A 24,343-nucleotide genomic window follows, 5' to 3' on the forward strand; every position below is an offset into this window, starting at 1 on the left:
TCTTACTCCAGTCCAGCAGGTGGCGGTGATACAGACGTGAACCAGCTCACTGTCTGCCAGTGCCAACACAAACAAGCAGAAGAAGAAAATCTAAAACGATTCTGCTTGAGGTTTTTGTATCTTAGCCTGCATGTGCCTCCAAATATGTGACAAATGTGAGGTTCACCAAATGTAGGACACTCTCCTTACTTCAGCTGCAGTTAACTGCAGAGTATGGCGGAATATCAGTTTATGTTGGACCTGAACATCTCGGCGGAAAAGGACCGTTGCCGTTTCTGCTGCTCTTGTTGTTATTGTAGCTAGCGTTAGCGTTAGCTAATTAGCTAAGCAATCGCTCACAGCATAACCGATGTTGATTCATTGCTGCGGGGCAGTGAACCGCAAAAACAAGGTAACTCTGGAGCAACTTTCAGACATCAACAACAGACCTTAGCAACGTTTATGAAACGCCTTTAAGTCATTGTGTAATTGACTTTAGCCAGTGTTTTAGGTGTTGTTACAGTGCAGGATATGCTAACGTTATTTGACAGATTGCACGGATAAATGACGGCTGCATGCTTTTGAAGAAAACATGGATTAAAATGATATTCCTAGCTAAGATCAGCTAACCCCTAACGCTGCCAGCAGCTAGTGCTGTCTGCACGTTTTGAGATGGAGCAGCAGATAGCAGCCAGTGACATGGCTCTAATCTTCCCCATCACATCTGTCTGAGTTGTAAAGCCTGTGAAAGAGAAATCATGTCTTGCAAAGCCGCAACCAAGGACAAGAAGTCGAGCTTCAGCAAGAAGCTGTTCCGGCGGGGCTCTGTGCGGTCTGTGGGCAGCTTCATGGGCAGATTCATCCGGACTCTGACCGCCTTATCACACTTTGGATCTGAAGTGCAAGCAGAAGATGAAAAAGATGACGGGGGGTTCTCCTCTTTTAAACCTGGGTGTAAGGATGTGCCCATGGAGGATGGGGACCTGGCGGGTTTGTTGTGTGGAGACAGGGTACCTGGAGTGTCAGGGCTGAAAAACCACGGGAACACCTGCTTCATGAATGCCATCCTGCAGTGTCTCAGCAACACGGAACTCTTCGCTGAGTACCTGGTTCTGGAGCATTACAAAGGCGATGAGCAGGAAGAGGACAAACCAAAGACAAATGGCTTACTTCTGCACAAGAAGGGTCCTCTGGCCAAAGGAGAGGTGACGGAGCAGCTGTCAGGACTCATGCGGGCTCTGTGGACCTTTGAGTACACCCCGCAGCATAGCAGGGATTTCAAGGTAAATGCAAGTACTTTGCCAATACATACTGCCAGAGTTGGAAGAAGTACTCCGATGCTCTGCTTCAGTAAAAGTAGAACTACCAGAGTGTAGGAATACTGTGTTACAAGTCAAAGTCCTGCATTCAAAATGTTTCTCAAGTAAAAGTACAAAAGTATTGACATCTAAATATTAGGGATGAGAATTTGAAAGCAAATGTATATTCGAATATTCGACCCCCCAAAACACGGTTAACCGATTAACCGAAATGTACATATAAAAAAAAAAAAATTGGGAATTTCTTTTACAAAAAATAAATTAATAATAATAATTTTGAAAAATAAATAAATACATGTTCAAATAAGTATAGAAACCAAGTCGAATTTGTCAAATGTATTGAACTGGTGATCACAGTTTGAACAGTTGACAGCTATAGGCCTACAGCTTTCATGCTTAAAACATAACTTGGTTTTTAAATGAAAGAGGGATCATACACGAACAACATAACGGGTTAGGGTAACGTAACCCTATTACAACAGAGATCAACAACCTATAACAGGGCCTATGCACAGAATGCAGCTACTCAACACTCATTCTTGTTTAAGAATATGAGCATGTCTACTCAGGGGAGAGGCGGGTGTGGAGACGATTCACAATCAGGCCAGCTGTAGAGGAAACCCTCTCAGCTGGAATTTGGGCATAAGATGAGGTTTGAGTCTGCGTGATCTGCGTGTAGGGAGGGGCAGCAGCCATATCATTAGCTAGAACTAGCTAGATCTGATGGATTTGGACATAAACGCGAGTGAAGTATAACCGGACGCGAGAGAGAGATCAGCACCTGCAGCTCTGCCCGCTGTGAGGGACCCGTGAGCGGAGCAAAACACACCTTTAGACCTAACACATTTAGCTATGGCACTGTCGTATACATTGAATTATTCCATTTGATAATATGTAATCAATTTAGGCACCCCTCCCAAAAAAAAAAAAGAACTGAATAATTTCTAATATTCGATTAATCGTTCCCATCCCTACTAAATATACATAAAGTACCAAAAGTAAAAGTACACGCGATGCAGATTGGCCCATTTCAGAATCATATATAATATATCTTGTCATTATAATCAATCATTGACATATTAATGTGTTTATCAAGCAATATCAATATAACTAAAGTCTTATTTAAGTGTTGATTACATATTATTTTATCATTAATCCATATCTGAAAAGTAAATAAAGGTACTACGTAAATGTGGTGGAGTAAAGGTACAATATTTACCTCTGAATTGTAGTGGAGTAGAATTACAAAGTAGCATAACATGGATATACTCAAGTAAAGTACAAGTACCTCAGAATTGTACTTAAATACAGTACTTGTGTAAATACTTATTGAAACCTCATAACCACCATATTTAAGTTTATTTAAGGATAAATAGTGCTTACGTTTTGACCTTGCACACATTGTAATCACCACGCTGTTTGTTACAGAATGCTGTGTCGAAAAATGCCATCCAGTTCAAGGGGAATTCTCAGCACGATGCTCAGGAGTTTCTGCTCTGGCTGCTGGACAGAGTTCACGAGGATCTGAACACAGGGAACCCTAACATCAGGCCTGCTATCAAGGTACGTTTAGAAGACTTGTGGCTTTTTTTTTACAGGCATAGTTTGGTGTTAAATTGAAAAACAGTGATTGCCTGTGGTACATTCCTCCTTATTTCTGAACCACACAGTCCTTGGGACCAGGAAGCTGATTATAGTTATTCAAGTTGTTATTGAAAATCTATTTTGCACGATATGTCACATGTGTTTATATTTTTTCTGGTCACACTAATGAGTTGCTTTCACAGTCCTGCTCAGCTAGACCTGCCTGGTCTTGTTTCCTCTGGATTTCCGATAGCTAGTTGATAACAACAGAATACATGAACTGCATTTGAACTAGCTTATGAAGTATTATGTATGACTGACTAGTAATACCTGTTTGTTTTTGTTGCCAGCCACCTATAGAAGAAGACGATCAAAGCTTGGAAGGGCCCTCTCCTCCCCTGTCTGCTGGGTCCTTTGTGCAAGAACTGTTTCAGGCTCAGTACAGGTAGACTTTACACCTAGTAAAACATGTTTTTTCCACCATCGCCACACTATCTTTCTGCTATATTTAGAGATGACGTTTTGTCCCAACAGATCATCTTTAACTTGCCCACATTGCCAAAAGCAGAGCAATACGTTTGATCCCTTCCTCTGCATCTCCTTACCGATCCCACTGCCCCACACACGGTGAGTTATCCGTCAACATCGCTCAGTTGAAAGGTCTTCTCTTGTTCATGACTACCTAATACTGGTTTATACAGTAATCCACATTACATAGCTGAAGTAAACATTTCTTTATAAGGTTTTCAAAAAAGACTTCAAAAGGGATCATACCATACAAGTTTACGAGAACCTGAAGCAAATATTAGTTTGTGTTGTTCCATAAAAGGAATGTAACTTGGTGAGTTAGGGCTGTATCGGGGGTTGAAGGTGCAGGCGGAGCAGCAAACAGGTGTGGGAGAAGTGTGCACTTTCAAAACAGCAGTGTGTTCATTTTAGATCACCCCAGCCACAAACTGTTCTCTCTGCAGCATCAGGACTAAAACCACCAGACTAAGGGACAATTTCATCCCACAGACCATAAGACTGTTAAACACCTGAACTTATGAAAGAATATCCATAAACATTCATCTGTCTGCATCTGGCAAAGTATTTATCCAATATCATATTCCATTTACTTGTATATAGACTCTTCTTGCACTATTTCTATTGCATTTGTATTTATTTACCACCTACACTGGTTGCCGGTCAAGTCCCGTATATCTTACAAAGTACTCCTCCTCACCTACAAGTCCCTCCATGCCCTTGCCCCCCAGTACCTATCGGACATCCTTCACCCACATGCCCCACCCCGGAACCTGCGGTCCTCAGACTCTGGCCTGCTCACCACCCCCCGCACCAAACTGCGAACCTTCGGGGACAGAGCCTACAGTGTGGCAGCCCCCACCCTCTGGAACGCTCTCCCTGCGGAGATTCGCAACATCCCCACACTCGACGCCTTCAAAAGGGCCCTCAAGTCCCATCTGTTTGCCAAGGCTTTCGGCCCCTAATCGATCTGTTGTTTTGTCTGTCTGGCTTTTGTTTTGTTATGTTTGTTTTTGCCCTATTACTGTACTGCGACCTTGGGTCCCTTGAAAGGCGCTATATAAATGCAAGCTATTATTATTATTATTATTATTACATGCACTATTTGATCTGTTTTATTTGTTCTATGTCCTATATATATGTTGCACTGTTGGAGGAGCCTGTGACTTAAGTTTCTACACTGTAGCTAATGTACAAATGACAATAAAGCCTTGAATCTTGAATCTTTAGGGGTGTATTCAGAACAGAAAAACAAATGGGGAAAATAAGCGAACGTTACGCTTGTCAAACATGGGTTGAAAGCAGAAGAAACCTTGCTACCATAGTACATTATAGAGTATAATATTTATTTGTGTTGTTTGCCAGGCCCCTGTATGTGACGGTGGTCTACCAGGGGAAGTACTCTCACTGCATGAGGATCGGAGTGGCTGTTCCCCTCAACAGCACGGTGTACCGCCTCAGAGATGCTGTGTCACGTGAGACCAAGATCCCCATGGACCAGGTGCTATTCCTGTCTCTTATCAGCTCAGGGTCTGACACACTGGGAATATATGTTACAGTCACACAATGGAAACTCACTGTTTCTAAAGCCAGCTCTTCCTCTGTTTGTTATAAACCCATTTTTCTTGTGAAGTGATCAATACACTGAGAGAGATATTCTTAAACACTGTTGTCCCTGAGGCTGTGAAACCTGAGTGCTAACATTGATTCAATCTGGCAGAATGAAAATGCTTCAGGAGTTCAAGTAAATAAGGGGCAAAGCAAGATAAGGAGGTATTTTCTGATGACTATTTTTGCATAATGGTAAAAAAAACACTAATTTTTTTTTTTTTTTTTTCTTCTCTTTCAGTTTGTTCTGACTGAAATGTACTACGACGGTTTTCATCGTTCATTTTGTGATGACGACGATGATCTCGAAATCATTCAGGAGAGTGATTCCATTTTTGCCTTTGAGACACCGGAGACCTTCAAACTGGAAAACATACGCACAAAAAGAGGTAAGTTACACTTCATATTTTTCCCATTATTCAGCTTTTTTTCTACTCTAACTTAATAGAAAGGAATTTACCGACACTTGTTTTTATGTTTCACAGGAAGTCTTCTGGCAAACCTGAATCATAACAACTTAAAGTATGGGACAGAATTGAGCAGGACTCCGTCGTTCATGCAAGGAGCCTTGACACCTTTAACTGCATCACCAAATAAAAACCTGGGGCCAGAGAAAGTTATCCTTCTGGTGTGCAACAGGGCATGTACCGGGCACCAAGGAAAGAGGTACAATCACAATACTCTATGTTCTCTGATGCTAATGTATTCGTACGTGTTGTTTTCATGTTCTTCTCAACTATGAAGCTCATAAAACAAATTCAGGGCTGCATGGTATGAGGAGTATATGCAAAAAGTTTGTTCAGTATCACAATAAAATATTACTTCTGCTAAAAAGATATTAAAGTATACTTGCTTCTACCTTTCTGCTGCTATCAGTATACCTCTAAAATACAACAAGTTAAGTTTTGAATAGAAAAAATGAAAAACAATACATTTTGCAGCCCTAAAACATGTCCAGTCTTTATTGGTATTTTCCAAGAATGGTAGCGATGGGTAAATGGTGTGTTAGTGTTGTGCAAAAGTTTGTGGAGGGATTTTTAACAGCAACGCACATTATTTTGTTTTAGGTTCGGACTTCCTTTTGTACTGTACATGGAGCGCACTGTGACCTGGGATGCTCTACAGAAAGAGATCCTGGAGAAAATGCGACATCTTCTGAGGCCGGGGGTATTCATCCAGGTAGGAACAGGAATAACATGTTTGTCTTTATATTGAATGTACTGCAAATTAATTGATGCTTCACACAGTAAGCTGGTGAATATGAAATATCAGCCTCCAAAAAGACTGTTATCAGTGAAATACTGAGACATAACTTTTCGGTATAAACGGAAATCCCTGATGCTGTCTGATTTACACCTGGTTAATAAGCCAGATGTATTAGGATTAGAGAAGTGCTGACAGTGGTGTGTGTGTGTGTGTGTGTATAGGTCGGACCTTTCAGTCTCCGGGTGGTTGGTGTTGTCGGCATCACTTACCTCCTTCCTCAAGATGAGCGACCACTGTGTCACCCCACTGTGGAAAGGTCAGTTCTGCTGCTTTATATTTCAACATCTGGGTAATGCCTGACAAGTTTGAAAAGCTGTGTATAGTGGTTAGTTTTCCTATTTGTGATTTAGTCGTTTGCCGTCTTTAAATGCCTACTAACATAATAATTACTTTCCCAGGCATTCATGCTGTAGAGGTAGATATTTGAATGTTACCAGGCAGACATGCACAGACTTGGCGATGTTGTTTTCTGCCTCTTAAAAATTGAGATTTTTTACTTTTCTCTTTTTTATATCATATTAACTGACATAATAAGACATTTCAAAACATCACCTTGGACTTTGAGAAACTGGGATGGGACTTATTATAAACTTGCTTTTGTGACAAGCCCTAACATGATTTTGACTGTTTGTTAAAATGCCGATTTATCATGTTTGACTTTTTACCTACATCAGTTTGCATCAATAAAACAAGTCACAGCTTCTTGCTCAATAGTGGTGCATGAATCAAAGTGAAAAGGTTGCTTCTGGTATTACTGCAATGGATCAATACCTTCTTTGATGACAACTAGGATTACTCTTTATATGTTATCATTTGCTGGTTTTGCTCACAATTCTATTATAACCGCAGAAATATATATCATATTTGAACTTTGATCTGCTCTTTGAGAGTAACTAAATCATGTAATTCACCAGATTGCAATAACCTATTCTCTAATGCAGGGGTTTTCAAAGTGTGGGAAGGTGAGCCTCCCCTCAGAGAACATAAGAACAGCCGCGCCCCCCCTCCAAATTATTATTGCTATTATTATTATCATTATTGTTGTTGTTGCTATAATGCAGGGGTATTCAATTGCATTTCAAAGAGGTCCAGTAAGAGAAAATGTCATTAAATGCTCTGTTTTCGCTGTCTACCTTCCGCCATTTGAAATTACTCCGACTGTTTCTCTCCTCTTGTCTCGTCTCTGTGTGTGTTTGAATCTATCGTGCTGACTCACTAACTGCACCGATTTGATTGGCTGAGTAGTGTCACCTCCTTAAAACATGAAACAATAACTTTTTTAAACCTTTTTATCTTTATGTTTTAAACATATTGTATAAAACTCCCCCACTACTTGGACTATTCCTTGCACCCCTCTAGAATAAGCCCGAATGGTCTCATTGCATATTGCATCAGTAACGTGCACTTGTTATAACAAGATCGCAAGGACACTGGTAGCGATAGGACAATTGAGTGTTGTTCAGTTTGTGTGTTGTGGAACATGCGTGTCCGTGCATGAAAATGGGTTATGTAACGCTGTAACCAGATGAGTGATTACAGCGCCCGGTATAATTTTACACACATTTGTATCATACAGATGCAGGACTTACACACGCCTGCTTTCTAACCGACAGGTCCGCACGCACTCTCCAGCCGAAACTCTAATAAACATTCATTCACAAACTAAATCAGGAGACCTTTAACGTTTTACGTCCGATTCCCTCCTTTCCCCCCGCTGTTCACAGCTCCAGTTTCGGCATTGGCCTGTCATCAGATTAAATGTTTAGTTGCTGCTGTAGCGGAAGTTTAGTACAATTATTTTTGATTAAATACTCCAAATCTCCACCCTCCATAAATGCACTTGCTTCAGTTGCTTGCTACTTTCTAACGGCGGTGAGAGTGCAGTGACGCTATCTATCTATCTATCTATCTATCTATCGATTAGATTTATGATTCGAAAATTATAAAAGTAGAGTAGACATGTGGATACTATCCGGCTGTACAAAACGTGCATTTATCTAACAGGTTCGTTTTCCACAGACCTTATTTCGAGCTATTTTCCAAAATCCTATGGAGAAATCCCATTGCTTTTTTGTCGAGGGAACGCGAGCGCAGCTTACTTCCGGGTTTTAGGACGCGTCACTGCACCACTAAATTGATGCGATTTGATTGGATTGTGATTGGCATGGCTCTGACTAATCACAGGTTGGCAGGGGCATGACGTGAGACTTGTCTGATTGGTCAATCCCTCCATTTCTTTTCACCAAGGGAAGCCAATTTCGGCTGGCCTCCTCTCGCAACACTGAGTGCAATCTACTGTTTTACCATAACATCTAGAGGGGCGCTGTTTCACTCTTTGTAAAATACTCAATGAGAATGGGGGAGAGACGGGCCGGCAGCAACACACAGCAAAGAAGAATTTCCGAAACTAAACGAAGTGTTTTTATTTATTTATTAAAATTATAACTACAATCCGAAAAAACAGGGGAAGCCTGGCTTCCCTTGGCCTCCAGGAGAAAACGCCACTGATCCTTATATGCTCCCGGCAACACACTGAACGTCAACTTTGCCTCCTTATTACACTCAGCCCTACTTTAGTGGGAACAATGAGTCTGCGTCTTTGATGCGCACAGGAATAAACGCAGATCTCTGGCTGCAGCCTTGACCGGCACTTGCTTTTGATCAAAGTCAATGCGGAAAACCCGCACTCACACAGGTAGGTGGAGGTGAAGGGAATGAGCACTTTTACAGCCTTTTTGGGGAGGTGGGGGAACTCGGTCTCTACAGACAGCCAAAAGTGTGCAAGTGTCACTTTACTCGTCTTTTTCTCGTTATTTTTGTTTCTCACGCTGCGCCTCCCCTGAAGCTCTCTGGCGCCCCCGAGGGGAGGCGCGCCTCACACTTTGAAAACCGCTGCTCTAATGCAATGTCCTTCTCAAAGACCCCATTTTAAAACAGCAAATGATGTAATGCATGTGGATTATATGGCATAAGACAGAAATGTTTCACACTAAATTACAGTGCAAAAAACTAAATCCCATTTGTAATGTCAACTTCCTAAATCACTTCAAGTGTTTTAACTCGTATTGTTTTCCCTGCAGAGCATACAAGTCCTGTGGACAAGGGGGACCTCCACATGTGAAGATCGTGGTAGAGTGGGACAAAGAGACCAAGGACTAGTGAGTGAAACATCTGAATATGTTCTGCGCTCGGTTGGTTTTCACCTACTGTATGTTTGTTCTGCACAGAATGAAAAGGAGCCAGGTGTTGACATTTGTTTGCTGTTGTCGTCATTGGGAACAAAATATTGGATTTCACAAAGCTAGACAGCATACATCAAATTAAATGAAACATATCTTAAACCATTCCTTTTAAGGACTTGCCTTGTGCCATTAGTTAAAGAGGCCCGTCTATGCTTGTTGGTGTTTTCCCTTTCCTGTAGTGTGTTATATAGGGTTTGGTGCATGTAAATGGTCTGCATAGGCTAAAATCCCCAAATTCCCTCACATCATGATGTAACGCTCGTGCTTCATTGTACGTGATAGGCTAAGAGGCAGGACATCTATAAGCGGTTGGACAATCACAACAGAGCCGGCCAGCTAACCAATCAGAGCAGACTGGGCTCTGGTTTCAGACAGAGGGTGAAAAGAGGTGCTGCAGCACAGGCAGTTTGAGAAAAATAAAGACCTTTTGAAGATTAAAGCATGTTAACATGTCACATTAGAGACACAACATATAATGATGGAACCGGAACATTTGAATAATAGGGCCCCTTTTAACAAGCAGAACAACAAGTTTGTCCTCGTAATGTATTATGTAGAATGCACAATTGAGATGTTACTAAATTAAAAAAATCAATAGTATTATCTATTTGACCACAGTTTATGACCTGTATGTATTTGAAGGCCCCAACTGAAATGCCACATTTTGACCCCTGTGTCTTCACTCAGATCATCCCTGCCTCATACCTTTCCTTCAACATAATGTAACTCATCTGCTTGTCACAGTACTATAAATAAGCATGCTCACACATCACTGACAACATGTGTCAGTAAAGAATACAGTTTTCAGTACATGTTAGCCAAAGATCTTAATAAGCCATATTTTATAGGACTTAACCTTTTTTAACTTTTGCTGTTCATCAAATCATTTGCATTTGAAAAATAAACTTGCTTAATCTACTAGAAAACGAGCTTAATTTGAAACGGTTGTGGTTTTAAACCACATATAAACACTAGAGACTAGTTCCGCCCACACAATCAACAACACGTCTGCTCTAGTTCCCTCACTTAAGCTAATTACAATGTGCGGTTAACACACACGCGCACACACCACACACCCTTTGCTGTTCAAATGAAAGCCGCATCTTGATCATTAGTCATGTAGATTATCATCTTTCAACATGTGGAGGAAAATCTCTGCAAGACGTTTAATTAATATTCTAAACCTGTGTGTGATTAATGTTCATGAAGCGGCTTATCAGACTGTTTTAATGCTGCTCCACCCGTCAAGATCCAATACTTTCAGAGATCTTGCAAAAACATTAGGAAAATGATTTTGTTATGTATGTAATGCCAGATATAAATATAAAAAAGACACACTTCATTACTGTAATGTGCCAATCAATTAGATCAGCTGTCTTGAGATATTTCACAACCTAACTGCAGTCCAGAATGTCGACACAGATCTTGTGATGCTCCTCTCATGACTCTGCTGAATGATTGGCCTGTGCTTCATGTCCCTGCAGTCTGTTCGGACACACTGAGGAGGAGTACATTCCTGATGCTGAGAGTGTGTATCTGCACCGGGAACAGCACCATCAGCCGCAGGCCTGCAGCCTCGCTCAGTGCTTACAGCTCTACACCAAGGAGGAGGAGGTAACATTTCAGCCTCACACACACATAGTTGATTGCTGCACTGTCAGTAGATTGACATTGGAAAAATAAATCCTGGATTTTCCCTGGCACATGTCAGTGGTGAGTATACTTTGAAGTATAGCCTCACATGTGTCTCCTCCCCGCTGCGTAAGTTCCGAAAGCCTTTCACTGTGTGGTTTTTCTGTGTATTTGACTTCTAATGCTACGTTTGGAATAAACTGAGCCCAGGCCTACATATACAGTGTGGTTTGACTTGCCTGCGATAGCTCTAGAGGAGAATAAGGGAAAACTCAGGGCTGTTATACCGCGTGAGACCTATTTTATAAGCATTGTGGTGGGAGCTTGTCCTTGATGGGTGTGTGTGTGTTTGTGTGTGTGCGTGTGTGTGCGTGTGTGTGTGTTTGTGTGTGTGTTTCAGCTGGCCCCAGATGATGCCTGGCGCTGTCCCCACTGCAAGCAGCTGCAGCAGGGCCGCATTAAGCTCAGCCTGTGGACGCTGCCTGATGTGCTCATACTGCATCTCAAGAGGTTCAGACAGGTATTACAGCTCGACACTTTTCATACAGAACATTGACATTTGAATCCAGATATACTTTCTGAGAATCAAGAATGGAATCACTCTTGATTATATTTTAAATCAAGTTGTTTTTTTTCTCAATTTGTGTTCGAATTTAGGGCTCGGTATCAAATCTCAATACTTTTTAGTAGCAGTGATTGTTGAGAAATGGTACCACCAGATATGTCCAAATAGTAGACGTATATCATTATTTGATCAGATAGTTCCTAAATTCAAATTGAATATTATGTCAGTTGTAAACAAATATAATAGGGCAAAGATGATGTAGTGTTGCTCTTGAAATGCCAATATCATGTTGGCACCATTTGAAACATTATTAAGTCTGGTGTGTTTCCAAAAATATTTCCTTTTTTTTCTGAAGCCTTCATCCATTGTAGGTTTTACTAAGTTAATCTTACATGTAAGGAAGGAGCTGGCTGATATTAAAAATACCTAATTGAGCAGTTAAAGTCCTAAGTACTTATTGTAGCTACAGAGTTTTCTTCAAGGTTCCTGTCAGAATAGATTTGTTCTATAACTGCAGATGTGTTTATGTTGCCTCTGCTTCAGGAGGGAGACCGGCGGATGAAGATGCAGAACATGGTGAAGTTCCCTCTGATGGGAATGGACATGGCACCTCACATGGTGAAGAGGAGCCAGAGCAGCTGGAGTTTACCTTCCCATTGGTCGCCATGGAGACGCCCATATGGCCTGGGCAGAAACCCCGATGACTACCTGTACGACCTGTACGCTGTGTGCAACCACCACGGGAACATGCATGGAGGACATTACACAGGTAACGCTATAAACACATGTTCTAGTTCAAAGGTTTTAATACTAGTTGAACATTACATTTTTACATTTGTATGTGTTTATTTTTATTTATTTATTTATTCTTTTTTTTATATGTTTCTAGTTATTGTGCTTTTTATCATGTTTTTAATTATTGTTTTATTAGTGTACTCCCATTGTGTTATTTAATATAGTAGTTATTGCCTGTACAGCACTTTGGTCAACTGAAGGTTGTTTTAAATGTGCGCTATAAATAAATAAAGATTGAGATTGAGATTGAAAGGTAATATTTGAGGGTTGGACTGCTTCACCCATTCTTTTATTTGCAATCACAGCGTACTGTAAGAACTCCATTGATGGTCAGTGGTACTGCTTTGATGACAGCGAGGTTTCCCCAGTACCTGACGAAGACGTGTGTCAGCAGACGGCCTACATACTGTTCTACCAGCGGAGGACTGTCATTCCCTCCTGGTCGGCCAACAGCTCTGTTGCTGGTCAGCTTTTATTTCCTACTTTCTGTCTGATATCTGCTGTGTAGTCAAATAATTCCCCAAATGGACAGGCAAAAATGGGTCAGTTTTTAGCTGATCAGTCTAAATCTTTTTGTGCAGCAGAAGGATTTCACGTCGCACACACCGCAGCAAAGAAATCACACACATGTTGTTGGTATATAATGTCTCCAGCTTGAGTGAAAAAGACACAGGGCTCACAGTTTTCTTACCCCTGCAAGTCCTAATTAAGCCGGGAAGGAGCAAACTTAAAAACAAGGGTTTGACGACGAGAAGTTCGAAACAGTTTTATTGCAATATTTGCATGAATATAGCCACAAAAGATTTACCACAGAAACACCATTTTGACAGAAGTTACCAATGAACCAATGTAAACAAATTTGAAATAAAGCCTTACTGATTATAAGCTGTTATGATTTGTATTTGCATTAATCTACTACACACGCTGTACAGTTAACTTTTTATTTTGGGAAAATAATACAAAAAAGATATGCCTTTTTGTGGCTCTGAAATGTTAAAGGTAACTCGAGTGTTCTTCTGCTGTTTGTGCAGGCTCCACCAGCTCCTCCCTGTGTGATCACTGGATCAACAGGTTGCCTGGCAGCCGGCCGGCCAGCCTGGCCTCCGGAGCCTCGTCCAGACGCACCTCTCTGGCCTCACTGGCTGAGTCTGTGGAGTTCCCCGTGGAACGCAATGAAGATGATGGTGAGACATTGCTTATATTGGGTTTTTAAATATATTTGACTTTGCAGGTGTCAGATATAACCTACACATGAAGTGCTGCTGTCTCCTGACACATATGTAACACTTCAAAGTTCTAACAAACACACAAGTTCAGTTAGTTTAGATTTTCATAGTTGTAGAAGCAACACCATGTCCATCCACCCAACAGATGAAACTGGACACCTTTTTGAATTCAGGAAACCAAGATTGCAGGAAAAAGCTAAAAGTGAATCCAAATGTGTCATAATTGACAGAAACATGCAAGAAAACATTTGACTGAGCTCGATACAGTGGAAAAATAAAGATGTTGGCTTTGCTGCTGTGTGTGGTTAATATAAATGTAGGCTCAGTTTAATCCTCCAGAATACAGGCTCAGCAAAGTCTCCAGAAACAGATGGCCAGGCAAACTGATATTTAACTACATCTTTCTCACGACACATTATGCATAATGTACTCGTATACAAATGGGGTTGTAATTTGGATTAATTGAGTGATTGAATTCGAGTTAAGCATTTCTAAACCCAAAAAACCCTGCTATTTTGATTTTAGGAGGATTCTCTATCCGCCCCTTTGTGCGGAGCATTCAGCGCCAGAGCCTGTCCTCCAGGTCTTCCATCGCCAGCCCTTTAGCCTTCAGCGACAGCGGGGTGAAGCCTTCCTGGTCTCTGGCTGCGAAGCTGCAAATGAGATCCAACTCGCCCTCCCGTTTCTCCCTCGACTCTCGATGTTCCCCTCCTCTAGAGAGGATCGGAGAGGCGTGTGATGACAAAGTCTCCACGTCCTGTTTTGGCAGCTACAGCAGACACGAGCGCTACTTTGGCAGCAGGTCTCCCCTCTCTATGATGGAGAGCAACTTCACCGACCAGGACAACAACAAGAGGTTCATCGACATGATGTACTGCAGGGCTCCCACTCCAGTGGACAAGAAGAGCACCAAAAATGAGGCAACTGAAAATAACAACCAGATTTCAGCTGTAGACCAAAACTTTCTTCCCGCCCAAGCTACTCCCTCCAAAGAACAGAAACGCAAGAGCAGTATCGGGGGATTCGCCTCAAAGGCGGAAGGCACAGGCTCAACGAAGTCTTCCAGCAAAGTGGAGCAAGAGAAAACCTCCAAAAAGCGTTTGTGCTCGATCCATAAGACCACCGCTGCTGAGACGTCTACCAGCACTCCTGTGAAAGGCAAAAAGCCAAGCAGTACTAAAGAAAAGACTGTAAGTGCCAAGAAAAGCATCTCCACGCCCTCTGGGACTCCCTCCAAAGCAAAGGTGGCGACTCAACCTCTCGACGCAACGCCACAGCGTAAGCCATCAGTCCGCTCCACTCCTCAGTCCTCCACTCCTCAGTCCTCCACTTCTCAGTCCTCCGCTTCTCCCTCGCCAACGGCAAAGAAGAATTCCAACCTCACAGAGAACAGCTGTAGCCGGAAGAGGCTTGTAGAGAGGAGCTTCAGCAGGGACTCGATGCACACCAGTCCTCTGGTGGACAGTCTCCGAGACAGCTTGGCCAGCCGCTCCTCCTTCTCCAAGAGTGGGGAAAGTAATAGGCCCGAGAGGAGATCCGTGCGGAGCTCCAGCAGCAGCTCCTCCGTCACCAGCCTACGCTCCCCCAGCGTATCCGCCAGAGACCTGCAGCGCAGCAGCAAGTCTGAGGAAAAGGGCCTGTCGTTCTTAAGGAGCGCCCTCCGACAAAGGGAAAGCCGCCGGTCGGCTGATCTGGGGAAAAGCACCCTGGTCGCTAAGAAGGCCTCAGAGAGGACGTGCAAGCAGAACGGACAAGCTAAGGACGCCGGTGGAGACGCAGGAAAGAAGGGCGTCGCCGTGTCTCCACAGACGCCTGCAGAGAAAAAGTCGGACACAAAGGAGTCTTCCAGGCCCCCCAGCTCTCTCAGTCGCTCTCTATTAAACGTCGGCAAGTCCAAGTCTTCCACTCCTGAAGTAAGTCTCAAGTCTCCCGCTAACGGGAAGAAACCTCTGGAAAGGATGGCATCTTCCCGCAAGCTGTCGTCGAGCACGCAATCTCCTGCACGTACAACAAAGAGGCCTCAATGATACATCCGTAGTTTGAAACGAACATGATGCAGCTATTTTCTTTGTGCCTGAGTTAAACTGAGCACCACGTGTATTTGTAAAGAGACACTTTTTTGATGTTATGCTTCTGCACTCTGACATCAGATACTAGCTTTGAGGTTTGAGTATTGGCAGTCAGCTGTAGTGAAACAAAAGAAAGTAGTGTAAATCATCTGCATATTCAGATGCCAAACAGTTGCTTGGCATGCCACCAGTTCTAGTTTTAAGTGCGTATCCTCATCAATTACACTTTTTAAGCATTAGGTAGGGTTTTCATGCGAGTTAGACAATCTGTCGACATGTAAGAGTTTTTTCTGGCAAGGCAGGTACATGAGCATGCAATACGCATTCAGCTGTGCAGCACTTCCTTTTTGGTTGTACTGGAGGCTTATATGACAGCTGTCAGAATTGCCTTTTGGAATCCAATTATATTCCCTTCAGACAAGAGGCGTGTTATCTCTTTGAAATGCGGCAAAACATTACGTTTAGTTTGCTTGCAAAATATCCTGCTGACGAAGTAAAAGGATTTAAAACGCAGCAGCTTGTGCATTAAGAGAAGTTAATGGAGTAAGAAGCTTTTTCACCTTGTATGCACCAACGATGCATATGTTGTCTTGTAGGATAACGTTCTTTAGATTCCGATGGAAATAAGATGGCTGCTGATGCTTAAACCTCACCGCTCTGATTTCTAAGCATTTAATACATAGAAGCATAACATCAGAAATCATCTCCGGACAAATTCTGAGTGATGCTCTCTCACACACACACACACACACACACACACACACACACACACACACGGTTTCATTCCCAAATAATAGTGAATAAGCATTTAGTATTTGTCATTAGATGTGTTACGCTGATGGAAGCATTAGCATGCTGTAGGTACTAATAAGTCATTTCATGATTTAAGACGGTTGAGAATAATTTAAAAAGTTTGACATTATGAACCATAAAAGAATATAGAAATACTGAGGTGATGGCAGGCCCCGGACCGAACAGAAAAAGCATTTGAGATGATGAAGAATTAGGAACGGTACACACTTTTAAACAAGTCTTCCAATATTTTAAAACTTTATTTTTCTTTAATACTTTTTTTGATAGAAATGTTTTTTATCAAACTTATCGGAGTTAACTCCTCAAAGGGACGTTGTGTTTGGAATGAAACCCTTTAAAAAGTATATCAATGTACAGATATTGACAAAGTATATAGTATATAATAACCCATTTCTTCCCTTTCCATGAGCAAGATGAATAAGCGCCTTTCAATACTGTACATGGACACAAATGTAGCCTTTGGAAACATAGTAGTCGACTACTGTATGCATCACTGAGTAGGAATGTTGTTTTATCGCACTTTGTATAGAAAGGTCGTTTTCCTTTACCTAATACAGTTCTATACACACACACACACACACACACACACTCTCACTTAATGTACTTATCTTAATATGTTCTTATCATTTGTAAGACATATCGTACAGTAGTGTTGAATGGTTAAGGTTCATTCATCTCGATGTTCAGGGGTCACTTTACTCCACCTGGTGCTCTGGATCTGATGTTTCTTAAAGAGCATCTTTTTAAAAAAAAAAAATGCTGATATTCAGAACTGTGACAACACACACTACAGTGAGCCAGAAACCTGTGGCAGCACTTATCATAACCTGTGGTACCTCATTGGAGAATGTCATATTTGTCTTCATCAGGCTGAACCAGAGTATTGAGCAATTTCATTTCTATTGGCGCTGAGCAGTTGTTCAAATATGGTTATGTAGGCGGAATCTTCTCAACTATCAGACACGGCATGGTACATTTATCTTGCAGTCAAATGATAGAAACAGCAGCTGCCATGACGTTTTGAACACTCGGCATTATCATAGTAGCATTACCCCACATGCAAATGCAATATTCATACATTAGACACCAGCATAGTGTATGTTCGAAACGAATGAATGTGGTTATGCCGTTAAAATCCAACCATTAGTAGGTTATACTTTAAATATGTAACATAAGCTTGTACTTATAGATCTACATATTTGTCTCAACTTTTTCTCTGTAGCACCTAAAAGGTTTACATTGGTTCTCAGATGGTTTCAGAGGAAATGCCACTCAGTTGAAATACGCATGTGTGTTATTTAAATGGCCTGTGCAAATCAGTAGCCTTGATGAGACTCCATCTGAAATGTTGTGACATTAATATTGGTTACGGGTAAGAGTTTGAGAGCAGTTTTTTATATTTGTTGATGTCTCATGATATCAAAATTAGCTGTAAAGTTAAATGCTACCAAACATAGCAACAATGGTTATGTGTAACTCAATTTACAAGATCTCCATCGAAGCACTTTTATCCTAACATTTCTCCATAGATATTTTCCATTTGATCTGTTAAGAATACTCTCTTGGTCATTTAAACACAGCAAAAAATGTCAAATTCAGATCCAGTGGAATAACATTCTGTATGATCATTTAAATGTCCAACCACAACAACACAAATGTATCCGTGGCTACTGTGTTCAAACAGTTCGGGCCATGGAGATAACACGGCTGTTTCACTGTGCTGGTTTTCCTGTAGCTGCTCTTTTTCTACTTCACATTGTAATCTATCAGGAACCTGTGCATGGCACTTTGGATCAAAGCAGGACACTTTACCGTCATTCTGGCTTTCACCGTTTTGTTTGCCTGTGTAAAAGTCTGTAATGAATTAGTGTGCATTTCAGAGCTGGATCATGCCGTTACACTTTGTTCTTCACTCGACATTCATACTGTATATTGCTTGTAATCTATATTTAGATAGGGGCCCCCAACTTTTATGTACACAACTCTTATTGCTGCACCCTGTTCCCTTGTTTTCCCACCTTTCTTTATTCAAGAGAACAATGTCCCTAGTTTCACTTCAGTTTTGTATTATGTCACAGGAATTATTTGTCATGAAGTGACAAACATGAAACTTTGTTATCAGTTGCTTCCAATCCAGAAAAAAAAAGCTTGTATTGCTGTTTTTTTATTTGACTCGTAGTAGTAGAGCAATAATCCGATAATCATCATTCAGACGAAGAAAGCCGACGTTTGATTTACCAAAAAATGCAACATGGCTGACTCGATAAAAGCCATTGAAAACTAGACAAGTACTGTACTTCATACGAGAAGTATATATATATATATATATATATCTCAAATCAATCTAAACACATACCTGCTGAAACAGGATAAAAATCAACATCTTTACAGAGAATATTTTCATCTCATTTTCCTCACTGCAGATATTGTCTGTTTTTTCAATTCCTTGTCTGTACAGAATTGCGAAAGATAAAGGAATGCAGTATTGCATGAAAACGCTAGTGCATGTATTTCATTAACTATGCAAGAGTCTGCAGCTGTTTAAAGCGCAGAGCATGGCCGGTATATTCCATTGCTTTATTTGCACACCATTCCAATATTTAGAAATTGTAAATGACAGAATATTTCATCTGTACAGTTAATAAGATTCAACAGCTATATCCTTTCTTCACCCATTCCACCATATTAATGTTTATATATTTTTACGTAGTATTTTATTTTGTAATTCTGCTGATCTGTGCTCTCTGGGTGCTCCTACCGAGCGGGTAGGTTACGGTCTTTTTTTATGTTGACAAGATGTTAAATAATTCCTGTTGTACACCAGCAGAGACAACGCTATGGATGCGATCATCTCTATGTGGTGACTAAATAGCCTCATGTATGTATGTATTGTGAAATAGCCTTCCATTGATTCAGCGATAACAGTGTATGAACCCCTGTTGAAATGTTCTCAGCTGCATCCAAGATGTGGCCAGTCTCTAATATAAATGCAACTCAAATATATATATAGCTAAATGCAATAAAGATAGTCCATTTGTAGTTTTATATTGCAGTATGTAATGAACAATGACATTAAAATGTTCGGTTAATACTTTTTATAGTATTATCACGTCAATCATTGCTATCATGATGTGATTTCTATTATTTTTTTGTATTTAAAACAGGCAGTTTATCAGCAAACAAACAGCATCCAAACATGCATTGAAGCAGCGCCACTATTTATTTCTGATGACTGGTTAAAATGCATAGAGCAGAAGTTAATTAAGATTACAGATTCCTGCATTGAGTATGTTGTGACACGGCTGTCATAAAAAGTTCCACTTAATGACATTTTCTGCATCATTTTTGTGTAATTTTACCACTGAATCAAAATCGCAATAACCACTGAAACTGAAATACCAACATCTTTCAATTGAGCCACAGACTTCAGATTCCGCAAATACTTTAGGACGACAGCAGTGGTGTGTCGTCCTAAATATTAAAGGGTATAAGAATAACTTGTATTGTGAGTTTGCGGTAAAAATGATGAGGTTATTTTTCAGATGTAAACTCTACAAACTGAACGTTTTCAGAAGCCTTAAGCAAAACAAATTGTAATGGACAGTTTGTATTTTTTTGAATGAAACCAAGGAGCTTTTCTTTTTATGAATTCCATTTTTTTTTGTAATGGTCAAACATTACACGAGAAACTCAGAACTCCACTGAGAAGACTTTTTCATAACAGTAGTGTTTCTTAGAAGCTCTCATAGTTTTAAATCATACTCACAGAACAAAAGCAAAGAAGTGCTTTAGAGAGCAGCTGCTTACTAACACTCCAGCACTACGTTCTGAACAACGTATTCTAAATAAATAGTAAATGTCTCATTTTAATGTGTTTTAAGCTAACAAAGAACGCTATAGTGCTGAAAGCAGCACATCGCCCCTTTGACAATTGTCTTTAATTGTGTTTTTAATTCATAAAACGTTACATTTTTTACGTTTATTCAGGTTTTTTTGCTGTATTTCTTGTTGTACCAGGATCACAAGACTCTTATGCAACTTAACATTAGCGTCTTTGTTCTAGCATTTGCCTCTGCATTTTCCTTCAGTTTCATTTCGATTTCTTAAAGAGAACTGTTCTGACATTCAGTCGTTCATTAGACTGTCTCCCATGTTAATTTATTTCTCTTTTGTTATCATATATGCACTTTTAATGTTTGTTTTTTTATTTCTCCAAAAGAACAAATGTGTACATACATTGTTGGTTTACCCATGCAAATACAAAATCTAAATAAAAATGTCAACAGTTATAGTGATGCCTTGTTATTGAGCAATGTGTGTGTAATCATTGCTACACTAGAGGGAGCTTTCCTCTAACAAATCATCCCTGACTCCACACAACATGAAGCTCTTAGGTTCCATTGGTTTATAGAGACTCACTGATGCAGCATTAACACATAACTCAAGTCAAATGAATATTTAAGTTAAAGAGCTTTTTGCATTACTATTTCTCAACTTCAGATTGATTTTTGTCAGAAAAATGTGTGATCATCTTGAGTAAGTAACGAGTGTATAACTACTCCACACTATAAAAAGCATGTATGTTCCCGCTGCTGTCAGAAATGGTTCTGAAGCAGCATGAAAGACATCTTGGAGGTGTTTTTAAATGTTTCATGTCCAAAGATCACCCTTTCATCCGGTTATCCAGAGTATCCACTGCTCATTGTCTCTGCTGCCGTGTATTATCTGAGACCTCAAGGCTTTGTAATACATGAGCGCCTCTACATTTCTGGGCAGGATTATTATTTCAAGCTTTTCCTGGCTGCAGAATATAGACGTGCAGAGGCAAGTAGCTCAGTCTTAACAGGTCATAATGCTTCAACACCTACTGTATCGCTACCAAAAAAAAAAAAAAAATGTACCTTTTGTATTCAAACGTGAATGTTTGATTAGTAATGTTTTTAGTAATAACGCCAGGGTCAGATATTAAAGAGGCCTTATTATGCTCCTTTTCAGGTTCATATTTCTATTTTGTTATTCTACTGTGACATGTTTACATGCTTTAATGTTCAAAAAGTGCTTTATTTTTCTCATACTGCCTCTTTTCACCCTCTGTCTGAAACCAGAGTTGGAGTGCTACCTAATACAAGCACGAATGTTATGTAGTGACATCACTATGTCGCAGAGGTAAACAAAGGAGTCCAATGGAGGCGTTTCAGGCAGGGGGGGGGGTGGGAGAGAAACTCCCTCTGGAGGGACAGGAACAGGAACAATCCCAAAAGCATAATAGGGTGGTTTTAAGTAATGTCCTCAGCTGCCACCAAAGTGGTACGAAATAGTCGAAATAGGGAATATATCAGAATCAGAAACAGAATACCTTTATTCGTCCCACAGAGGGGACATTAACAATTGTCACAACAAAGAGCCAAAGATAGCTCAAGATGCATGCATAAAAAAAATATGAAAGATAAACAACTAGAAATTAAACAATTTACAAAAATACAAATCCACTACCAATAACAGTTTAGTGATATAGCAGCCAGGTGAAAGTATAAAAGGTGGTTGTATAAATTGCACAGCTATTTACGGTAAATATATATTGCACATAAGTAGCACAACAAGGAGTGTTCTAGTCTTTGTTGTTACAGTAAATGTGTGTGTGGGGTCTACCATAACATCCTTAATCACTGAGTATTTCCAAAATAGGAAGTCCTGCCATGTTGACAGGTGACCTGAAATGTTTACCTGCCACAGTGAACACTTATACCCTGTACTTTTCAGGTGGCAGGTGCTAATTTAATTTGGTCGATCAGGCACAAAACTGCCCTGTAAAAAGCATAATCCTGGACTGCGATCAGCTTTAAGCCACTATGATAAATCCTCTGCTAAATCCTTAATTGATGATCATTATGCGTCACGATGTTGATAAAAAATTAAGTAATGCAGTGCCAGCACTTTATATCTTGTATCAGACTTCGGGAGCTGCAGTCAGCTATTTAAAAAAATAAATAAAACCTGACTTAAATGCCAATCAGCAGAGTTTTATGAAGCTGTTTCATCCTTTACTAACTAAGTAATAAACAATACTACAATCTTTAAAATCAGTGTTGGGGAGAGAGGAAATACTTATGAGTTAATATGTAAGTACATAATCAGGTAATCTTACAAACTCACAATATTTAGAAGAGGCTCCAATGTTGTAGCATCCTTCATGATCTTCCACCTACTGATTTCCAGTCAGTTGGTCATTCTAAAGAACCTTCACACCAACGTTTATTTGTATATATATATATAAGTATTTTATGTCTAAATTCTCTGTTTCTATCTCAACACGTTGGTTTATGCCACAACACAGTGAGCTCTTGGCTGAGATCCACCTCATGAAACATTTGAAATGTCCTGGTAAGCACAGGATGCCATTTACTCTGGTTCTCCAGTGCTTTTAAATGGAGTCAAACCAGCATCTGACTCCTCTCTCATGATAATATCAGTCCCCCACGGTACAGTGGAGTTACTTTAGCAATTCGCCTGTGGTTTTATCTCCTTTGTCCCTTCCTTTGACTCCACCCCAGAGAGTGCAGAAAAATCAATAATAATTGATTTCAGGGAGGCAGGAAAAAGCAGTTGGAATTCAAGGCAAGAGCCGGGGGAAGACAGAGACAGAGGGGTACGAGCAGAGAGGTGCAAGACACTGAGCATAATATGTGTGTGCTGGCACAGCTAAAGGTCACCAACATGGACCTGTCTGTAACAACAGATTATGGAGTGACTAGGCCTCACGGCAACGTAGGTCTCACATATACTAAGATAAGAATATCGGCAGCTGTGAACCTCTTAACTGTTAGTCATTTTAATCCATAAAGAGGATGGTGGGTTGTGTTTAACTTCAGCCAACTTTACAGGTTATTTGAAATCATTTTTTTGAACACTGACTTCTGACGTAGCCTTGCACATGATGTATCTCTGGAAGGCGTTATGGCCGGTGAGTGGCAGCGTTAGCTTTCAACTCGAATTTCACGGAAAGACTTGTCTGAAATGGGAAAGAGCTGTTGAGCTAAAATATTCAACAACAATTCAGAGCTATCTTTTTACACACCAACATGATTTTACAGCAACAATATTTAACAATTCGGCTTCTTTTTAACTCACAGACAAAACAAATGTTGCTTGCTAAGTTTCCACCATACGTACAACATGCTAACGTTATTAGCATAAGCCTAGTAGCATATGACCTTGCATAACGCCTAATGGCAGTAGACTTTTCCTCAATCTACTTGTAGTTTACCAGATGATTGTCTTACCGTTTTTATATTACTGATAGATACAGCATTTCTCAAAAGAACAGCTGACTTTTAGTCTATATGCATGTTTTTTTACCAGTTGGAACAATTATCCAGTTATCCTGGCCACACGTCACTCTCCATGAACCACTGGTATGTTGGTAAGTTGTGAGATCTCTGTCGATTCAAAGTTCCTTTGAGTTTGGTAAGATAATAGTTGTTTTTCTCTCGCAGTTTCCCACAGCAATGTTACAGAATGTTGTGTTGCCACTAAGTATACTGAAGCTGGGTGTCAGCATACCCTCTAAAGCAGGCAATTGTTGGTGATTTAGCCCAAAAATGCTACAAGTTTAAGTTGTTTTTGTTCAGTCTGAAGTGTAAAATAAAGTGCCCTTTCTAGAAAATGTTGTAAAATCAGCTGCCCTACTATCATCATTACTTCTCATGTTCTTAGATTGTAG

At 40.5% G+C, this 24,343-nt stretch overlaps 1 protein-coding gene across 1 annotated transcript; it reads left to right on the plus strand.

Annotated features, from left to right (window-relative positions):
- The first annotated feature begins 99 nt into the window (after positions 1-99).
- usp31 (ubiquitin specific peptidase 31) lies at positions 100-19,747 on the plus strand. The gene is made up of 16 exons (XM_034143056.1): positions 100-1,262; positions 2,727-2,861; positions 3,233-3,327; positions 3,417-3,509; positions 4,773-4,908; positions 5,257-5,404; positions 5,501-5,681; positions 6,083-6,194; positions 6,443-6,537; positions 9,362-9,439; positions 11,008-11,137; positions 11,556-11,675; positions 12,264-12,489; positions 12,821-12,979; positions 13,547-13,699; positions 14,267-19,747. Exons 1-16 carry the CDS (start codon positions 738-740, stop codon positions 15,766-15,768), a joined length of 3,888 nt encoding a protein of 1,295 aa, XP_033998947.1. The 5' UTR covers positions 100-737; the 3' UTR covers positions 15,769-19,747.
- The last annotated feature ends 4,596 nt before the right edge of the window (positions 19,748-24,343 follow it).

This window comes from Trematomus bernacchii, unplaced genomic scaffold (genome assembly GCF_902827165.1).
Source record: "Trematomus bernacchii unplaced genomic scaffold, fTreBer1.1, whole genome shotgun sequence".
Lineage (NCBI taxonomy): Eukaryota > Metazoa > Chordata > Actinopteri > Perciformes > Nototheniidae > Trematomus > Trematomus bernacchii.